The sequence below is a fragment of the Amphiura filiformis genome, chromosome 5, assembly GCF_039555335.1.
Source record: "Amphiura filiformis chromosome 5, Afil_fr2py, whole genome shotgun sequence".
In the NCBI taxonomy this organism is placed as follows: domain Eukaryota; kingdom Metazoa; phylum Echinodermata; class Ophiuroidea; order Amphilepidida; family Amphiuridae; genus Amphiura; species Amphiura filiformis.
Window position 1 is genome coordinate 9,244,797 of NC_092632.1, and position 9,820 is coordinate 9,254,616.

General features: G+C 34.5%; 1 protein-coding gene across 1 annotated transcript in view; it reads right to left on the minus strand.

The window, feature by feature from the left end:
- The window catches only part of LOC140151984 (uncharacterized), a 57,764-nt gene extending 48,996 nt beyond the window's left edge, over window positions 1-8,768 (minus strand). Inside the window, exon 1 of the mRNA XM_072174285.1 lies at window positions 8,385-8,768. Coding sequence (XP_072030386.1) covers window positions 8,385-8,555 — 171 coding nt within the window. The 5' untranslated portion in view covers window positions 8,556-8,768. The remainder of the gene's footprint in view (window positions 1-8,384) is intronic.
- Window positions 8,769-9,820: the final 1,052 nt, after the last annotated feature.

Sequence of the window (9,820 nt, forward strand, 5' to 3'; positions counted from 1 at the left end):
ATCAATCCTACGTGATGTGCACACCCCGGTACACACGTTCAAAAACACTGCAAGGAGTGCAATTTTTACTTCCATTACACTCAGTATGGTTTCTGACATTTTTCTGATTGGCTACATGGTTCTAGAATGGATTAAGTTTATTTCAAGGGATTAATGCAAGAAAACCCAATCTGCAATAGCTGCCAGGTGTCAGATGTGCACAATATATGATTAAAGACACAGACAAAAAGAATTTATCGCGCCTGACGCCATCTGTCAATCAAATTCGAAAGCACGGTTTGTTTACAAGTGTCGTGATGATGACTTGCTGAACGCGGATTTATAACCGGCGCCTTATTGTTAATTTTGCACCTTCGACATGCAAAAGCTGCTTTTTGCCTTGTAAAAGTACGGAATTTTTCGCCATTTGCTGCTATTCCTTTTCTCCGATCAGCACCAGATAGATTGGTCTTCCTTTTACGCGCTGATTAACCTGTGTTAACCAATCAAAGATCGTAATTGACAGTGACATCAGACGCGATAAATTCTTTTTATCCCTGTCTCTAATTATAGTATGCAGAACATATCAAAAGGGCAGCTATTGCAGATACAACCTCCTTGCACTTACCCCTCAATTATATGCAAACTAAATTTAAAAGTACACAATTTCTTTTATTTAAATCCCTCCGATTTTGGTCAAAAATCGGAAAAGAATTATGTCAGATTCAGATTCTGCAGTTTATTTTGATCTGTGGTTTTTAGGTCAGAAAATGTTGATTAGATACCCTTGGGTCATACAGTCACTCTACTAAATGAACTTTTATTCTTTATGGATTGTATGCAATGAGAGAGTTGTTTACTTACGTGTGGTGGAGCTATTTCTGCTACATGTGTGTACAAATGCTTTTCCAAAAGCACACAACAGCGCAAATATTTTGCACTTCAGAAAATAATGAATATGACTCCTTTCTAACAACGGATTTTACTTTCTTGAAATGAACCCCATTCCAAAAGAACATAGCACAAACTGGATTTTAAGCAATCAGTAAGACATAATCTCATCTATGATCAAATCAAATGAGATGAAAAATAGGTGTTGGAAAGGTTAATATATTAACTCTAGCTTGGCAGCACTACTTCCATGGTTGTAAAAGTGCAAACAGCTAAGTGTGTGGGTAAACTTTGATGCACAATATTTTTGGCCTGGATTTTGATACAGTAAACCAAGAAATCTAGTTGCCATGACAATAATGGTTGATAGCCACAAACCCTTGTGGCATGTAGGCAGAAATAACCATAACATGCTTGATCACACCAGTAATGAAAATGAGTGGTACCCAATGCACTATGTAATGAGAAGATTGGTTAAAACAAATCGGAATTAAAATTACACAATGTATATAAATATATGTATAGCTTTGGCAAACTATATGCATAAATATTTATTCCTATGTAGATAAGTTGTCACATAACTATGCAGTACTAGAATTCCCCAAGATATATCAGCCTAACCATTTTAAAGGTCATCATCAGTTGCATTTTCTCTCATCCAAGAATCAGACATACAAGTAAAACCCTACCTAAACAGTAGGGCTCTACTTCTGTCAGGCAACCACAAGATGGGGACTTGTAAAAACTTAGAATTGATAATAATGAAAACATGACACAAATCTACAAATACCCTGACCAAATATGACTTGTATACAGTGTCTTATCAAAAACACTTGCATGTTGATGCTCTATGTTTGGATCACCAGAGTGAGAGAGAATACAAAATGTGGAATAATACTTGACAAGATTTCTTGCTGTCCAAGTGATTTTTTTGTGTTTTGGGGTAAGTTGTCTGTTATGTTTACATCAAATACAGATTTGGACATTTGGAAATATGCTCTAAAATGGATTGGTTTAGACTGAACTGTTAAAATTTGAAGCTTACATGAAAAAAGATTAAAAAGTTTAAGCACATCAATGTTTATGTAATTATTAATTAGCAAGTCAAATAAAAGTCTTCTTATTCAAGGAACTCATATAATCACATATTCTGAGATAATGCAAGGAAATTATGAGCCATAAGGGCTGGAAATCAGGTTTTTGTGCAGTACCCGGTAGATTATCTAATTCAATAATGCACTGTGTTGCAGTAATCTTGTTTTGTTTTTCTTCAGGTTTGTGATCATTATGGATATGGATGAAGAAGAGATTCATCAAGCATGTTTTGAAACTCCACACAAGAATGCACAAAAAGGGACACCATGAGGGGACTGGCAGCTTCAATGTGACCCTAAACTGCAAGAAACTGAGAAACTCTCAAATACATGTAAAAATAACATTTGAAAAGCATAGTTTTTTTTATAGAGTAAGTCTAAAGGCTATTCATAGGTGCACATTCTTCAATCATGCTGATTTACTGCTGATAATGCCAATGTTTTAATGTTGCTATCTTCAGTAGACAGCAGATGCTTAGCAATGCTGTATTGCATTGAGTTGGATTCATACTGAACTTGTACCAGTTAAACGTTACTTAATGATCAGAATAATGTTGTAAAAGCCTTCAGATTGTGTATTTCTTAACTTTTTTCTTTTCCCTACAGATGTCACACCACAAAAATGGGGGATTTGCCATTTGGTCTAATGCCATTTGGTCGTATATCCATTTCGTCTACATCCATTTAGTCTAATACCCATTTGGTCTATAATCAATAGGTCTAATATTATTTGGTCTAATACTCATTTGGTCTACAAACCATTTAGTCTTACAAGCATTTAGTTTATTAATAAATAGACGAAATGGCATTGGACTAACTGGTTATTAGACCATACGAGTATTAGACCTAACGGTTATTAGACCAAATGGGTATTAGACCAAATGGTTATTAAAGAAATATTATACCAAATGGTTATTAGACAATATGACAGGGTTCGAGGTTTGAGGACCGTTTTACTGCCAAAATGGGGGGAAAATGAAGTTCATGTTATCATAACATTATACATGTTTTCTGTACTAGAATTCTGTGCTGAGTCCATTTCTGAACTTTTTAATACACAGGGTATCACCATTTTAAAGATATGTAACAAATTCTAAGCGCATGTTGTTTTTACGAAGAATGATATGAAAATGTTAACCAATCCTGGGAGTCTACTTGGAACACAACTGTATTTAAAAGAAGTTACAGAGCATTATTACTTCAGTTAAAGTTGTTTTGAATCTATAAATATGTTAAACAAACTATAAAGACTGCTTAAACACTGTTCTCATGTATGAAAATGAAATGATGTTGGTACTGAGGCCCCTGTATTCCTATATATTTAGTAAACATATAGCGGTCAGGTTTGGTGTCAAGACAATATATCTATTGATGTCTAAACTCATAAAGAAATGATGTTCTTAAATTGTTAATGTATAACTGATTACCTTTACACAATCTTAAAATGTTTATACTGAAGCAAATAGCACTTTATTCACCCCTGACATCAGAAATGGCTTGTTGATAGCGCAACTGAATATTGTGTGATCTAGCGGCACAGGCTGCATCAACTTTATTTTCTGATAAGTGGTTGATGTGATGAGCTGGTACAGAACTAAAGTTCTCTTCACCATACCACTTGACTATTACTTGATTCTGTTTCAGTTTTCTCAGGATAGAACTTCTCAGATGTTCAGGTACATCAGTTGGGGAAATGACTTTAGCTGGATACCAGAAGCAACCATGCTTTGCCCATACTACATCTCCCGGTGTGAAAGATTCTTCATCATCGGTGGTTGTATTATCATCAGATCATCCCTTTATAATTACATATTTGAGGGCACAACATGAAAGGCATTGACTGCTCTTCCTGGAATCACTTTTATGGGTGTGACCTTTGGGTTTAAGGGGTTGATACATCAGAAAAATGGCGTGAACCTCAAAATGGGGCAAAATCTGAGTCGTAAAAAAAATTATTTTGAAAAAAGTATACATGGCATCATTCCACAAATCTAATCGATTGTGGGGATTGGTAGAGTGCACAATCGATCAACTTTTCAGAGCTGTACCGCCATAAGTTTTTCCGAAATAATTTTTTTTACAATTTGCCATATTTTTTTCACGCTTAGGGGTAGGGGTAACATTTTTGCAATTTTCTTCAATTTTTCTTTTTTGAAGGAAGTTAAAATTATTACCAGTGTGTGGCAAATTGAAATATCATTAAAATGAGGGGTTAATGAGGTCTCTAGCCCCTTTAGATCAAATGTTATGGCGAAACTAAGATACAAATCTCTCGAAAATGACCTTTTTTGGGCTTCGTTTTTTCACTTTCAAGTTCAACTTTATCCGGGTATGGTATACAAAGTAAGCAATGAAATCAATTAAAAACAGTTTTATTTGAATAAATAAACCATCAGGTAATACAAAATAACAGAGAAAGACAACATTTATCTATATACAGGGTGTATCAAAATGATTGGTACCGACGACTTTTCATTTTTTACCGATTTTTTAAACTAGTTTTTGTACCAGTTTGGGGTAAATTGTTAACATATTTGTAATTATAGCAGTTTTATCTTCTCTAAGAATTTTAGATCATAAAGATAGCACATTCAGTTCAGAAATTACATGATTCTAAAGGAAAGTAGGTGTTTTTACACTTTTCATCGTAACGCTGGGTCAGTAGCGCACCATTTTCAAAGCTCTATTGTACTACAATTACCTTGTGAAAATGATATGTTGAAAATCATGGAAATGTTTAATTTTTCCTTGCCTATTTCTTCATTCATAATATATATAAATGTTCTATATAATCAATATTTATTGGTTGAGAGTAATATTATTGACTTGAATAATTTAAGTGGGGTGAAATAAGTTTGTTTATTAACAACTTCCAGGGCGGTAATTTAAATGGTAGTATTGAGATTACTATTAAGTAGATGGTGTGGCAGAATGGCTACAGACTGTTGACAGTGTAGGTTAGGTTAGACCTGGTAAAAGTATTCCACAGTATTCCTCCACACTTCAGCGTGCATTCATAGTAAAGAATCGCTGGTTTACACGAAGCTAGAGAAGTGCAGAGAAGATTTTGAAGACAGTTTCCAAGCGCAAGGAGTATCTCATTCAAACATGCTATAACTTGCAATGTTTCACAATTTGATATGGGCAGTTACAGGACGGATTCATCCCAGGTGTTAAGTCCATTCAAGATAGGGACACTGCCAGAGTCGTAAGGCAGGGACTTTCTAAAAGCATGTGTAAAGCAATTTTTTGTTATGTAGACTGAGGGGAGATATTGAAGAGCATGTATGCAATAAATAGTTCAAGCAGTGAACCTATTCCTCTTGTGTTGTGTATAGTAAAACCATGATTACGCCGATCTTCGCTTAAATGACAATAGCTCCCAGATGCATCAACCTGTCATCTTCAGATTATTAGATCAATAAGTTAACATATGCCCCTTTCTATTTATATTACAAAAACTATATTAATTCGTAATTTTATATTTTTGATATATTTTTGAAAATGTCACATAGCCCGGTACCAATCATTTTGATACACCCTGTAGTAGAAAATATTAGGGATTAAAAATTAATGGTGAATTTTTTTTTCACCTAAAACTGGTCATTTTCAGTAAAAAATGGCCATAAATCCATGTTTAACCCAAAAAGCGACTTAAGATACAGTATTCTAAGTTAGAAAATTGAAAATTCAGACATTTTTACCTTAGAAATACTATATATGCACATTTTTAGAAGTATTCTTCACACCTAAATATTTTTTTCACACATTTGGCAGTGAAACCGTCCTCAAACCTCGAACCCTGTCATATGGTTAGTAGACATACCGGTTATTAGACCAAACAATATTAGACTAAATGGACTTTAGACTATATGATTATTAGATTATGCGGCAATTAGCCTTTCTGGTAATAGACCAATTGAATATAGACTAAATGGGAATTAGACGAATTGGTATTAGACCAAATGGCAATAGACCCGAAAATGGGTCCAACCCTATCTGACTTAAAAACTAACAAGCATTTTTATTTGCAGAACTATACTTGGTTGATCTAAATGGGGGGAAAAAGTTTGGAAAAAAGGCTGATGTGCCTGTTGTTTTATGATAGATACTTTGTGGACAGTTTTGTCAAGATAAAAGGATTGAAATTGTTACAATTCTGAAACTTGAGACATGTTTTTGGTTCAATACATAGATACTGTATAGGGTTTGAAGCACCATTGCAAAGCAGCTCAACTGGCAAGAAATTGCTGGTTATAGTAGCTCGAGACACTCTAGCTAAAATACAGGTTTACATTTACTATCTTCATTATCTTGCTGTATTTCAGCTAGAGCTCCAAACGACAAGCTTCCGGTTTTTTTTGAGAACAATACTGTTACGTAAGATGAAGAAGAAACCCGCCTCGGAGCCCGCCCTACTCATTATTTCATTGTACTTATTGCAATTTGCCTCCACACATTACGTAATCAACACAAAGCTTTTGTGAGGATTAGTGAGTGGATAAGAAATTGACAGTGGAGGATCTGAAGGACACGCCGATTGTTAGTTGTCAATCATGAATTTCGCAACGATTAATATTTTACTGCATGGCATTCCGCAAACACCAAGACAAATTATGCCGTATTTTTCCAAAGATCATCTCATATGAAGTAAGCTGAATGCGATCTGTACTTTTGTAACATTCCGATCGCTTTTGATCACCTATTATCGGCGAATTTGCTTGTAAACACGTGAGTTCATGTTGTGTAAACATAATTAGCATAGACACAAATGAAATTACGATGCAATACAATGCAATTTGAATGCGCAGCAGATCTATAGAAATAACGTTGCCCGGTTTTATGCAGAATTAGACCCTGTCTGGGTTATAGGGTAGAATGTATCATAAACATTGGGCAAAATGGTGTTGCATTCCCTACAGAGTTTTAACCATGAGAAGTACCTTTTAACACAGAAAAGATTCGGCAGTTATGATTAGGTGGTATGAGCCCTTTAGCATATCATTGTGTTGTGCTGTATAGAGAGTTCCTGTGTTTTGGGTTACCCGCCATCTTGGAGGGAAACCTAAACTCTGTTTACAATTTTCAGAATACCAACACTCGCGCAATAATTAGCAAATGTTATTTTGTAGAATGTAGCACCAATAGGGTCATTGACCAAATCAAAGGAATGAGGAATACGGCGGTGCGAATCACGTTATAAACACTATTGTAGTCCGTTCCGCTTGAAAACACGGGAACTCTCTATTACATTTGTTAGTATCATCAAACCCTTTGTACTCTTAAGTGTGTCATGTGTGTTCATTGATAAATCAAAAATGGATGGTGACAATGATCTCCTAGGCTGGAATAGCCAGCCACCTGTTTGTACTCATGAAAAAAAAACACTATACAAGAGGTAGAATCCTGGTAAACAATATAAATTATAATGAATGAGGCCTTTTGTTAATATGAATAAATGAAAACACTATTGGTGAATAAAACATACTATTTATTCTAGGTCATTCTGCACAATTTGGCTATTTTTATAAATGATTGCCCTCCCTCCCTAACAACAACAACCACAACCACAACAAAACAATTAAAAAACAAACAAACATTTAAAAATCATGGCACTCCCAGTTGTTTTGTAGTACTTGGAATCCTTCATGAAAATTCTAGTGAAAATTTCAATTTCTCTTTAGACAAAAAATAATTAGAGTTTATGTAAAAGCTATTTACCTTGTTTTCTAACAATGGGTGGGGAAAATCCCAGTTACCAGTTTTGGGTGAAATGGCATCTTATTTGACTGTGGATTTGTTCATTTTGAACAATTTCAAAGAAAAATTAAGATGTTCACCTAACATTTTGCCTATGGGGTCCCAGTAATAAATGGAATAGCCCATTCTCTGTCTGTGTGTGTGAGAACACCTAATTTCTTTTATTAGTAGTATTTGTTTTTTTATTAGTTTGTGAACTCTATTTTTCCATTATTTCATTTGATTGTTTATGAATGTAATATTTTGTTTATTTATGTGAGCAACAGATGAAGGCTAGAGAATTATTATTGTGACACTATTATGACATGCAAATTAAATCTACCATGCAATTCACATACACAAGATATTTTTAGGCTGAGAAAAATAAGGCATTTGTTTATTGTCACATAGTGCCAACATGTGCTGAAACAGTGCACAAAAAGTTCACAATAAATTGTATTATATTTTGTAATGAATTGCTTGGATCACACAAGAAATATATTCTAAAATATTGTGTTTCCCAAAACAGTATCTCATTTTAAGTTAAATCTCTTCAAAATATTTAGTAAAAGAGTTTGATTTCATAAAGATTAATATTTCTAATATTCATAAAAATCCAGGCCAATCAAAATACCAACAGCAACAAATACAAGACAATAATTTAAAACGAAAACTACTCACATGCTCCGCGAAACATTTTGCAAGACATCGACTCTGGCACAACAGAGCTGAATCCAGTGGAACACTGCCTAAAGAAATTGATGATCCAACCAAGACGCAATCAGCAGCCATCATAATTGACAACACTATCACCATCAGTGAGCATTTCTTATAGAAATCCATCCTTTGCATTGAAGAAAACCTTGTAACTTGAGATTGTTTTAAAGTAAGATGTTCCTTTGTACAGTTAAAGCAGCATATCACTGTTTCTATCAACTAGACAGTTGATGCAAGTAACTGACTGTTTACCCCACAGCATATCTCACTTACATGTTGCTAGGTCACAAGTGGCAGCAGAGCTGACCTATAATAATGCCAATTTGATCAGTTTGAATCTATTGCACTATTATAAGCTATTATACTTGATTCCTACGTCAGTCTATTCATCAGCTATTACAACTCCATTGATATAATTACAGGCCTTTCAAACTAGCAACTCACTCATGAAAATTCAGTCATCAGTTGATTTATGTCACAGAATGCTATGTTGTGCACGCAAATGAAATGAGTGTGGGCACATGCATTGTGCGTAAGTCAGGTCTACTCCCTGGTGTATGATAATATTTCAATTGGATTTATAGTGTCAGTGGCATGTCTACATTTTCTCTTGCTCACGCACCATACTCTCATCATTAATATGAATGGACATTTTACCACGCTTTGGTAAGAGCAAGAGGTGGAGCTTGAAGTGTCAATCATAAAGTACCTTGCTTATCATTAGCTGCAAGTTGTGACTAGAAAAATGGAATGTACCATTTAAAAATTAGGGTGATGGAAATACTCAACCCGTGATCATTAACATATCCAGCCACTAACATCATCAGCATGACTCTAGTGCATATTACCAATTCAAAAACATCAGCAATCCCACTTCTCATAAATTTGTCACATCATTATTTAGTATCAATTAACATTTTACCACTTCAGAATTGCACTTTGATAACATAATTGGAGAGAAACGGATCATGTTGCACAGTATCACTCATTTTACAGGGGTTCAAGTATGTAACAGATCCATATTATGCAAATCAACCTGGCTCTTGGACAGGTGGTTGAGCACTTGCATCCGGGCATTTGGAATGACATACAAATGAATACCTTGTTGCCTTTGACAAAAACCCACAAAACATTAAAATTGTCAATAATGTTATTTTGTTCAATCACATGGGGAGATTTGAGCAAATTATGGTTACTATGACGCTTTGGTGATCAATCTTATACTTTTTAGTGTTACAACCTCTTGATAATAATATATCAGACACACCAAAACATTCAAAAATTCAAAACACATCAGTTCTAAACTAAAATTCTTTGTAATCCTTTTTAAAAATTCAAACATATTGCAAAGTATCATATATACATATTGCATAATATCATATATCCAGTGATAACACTTT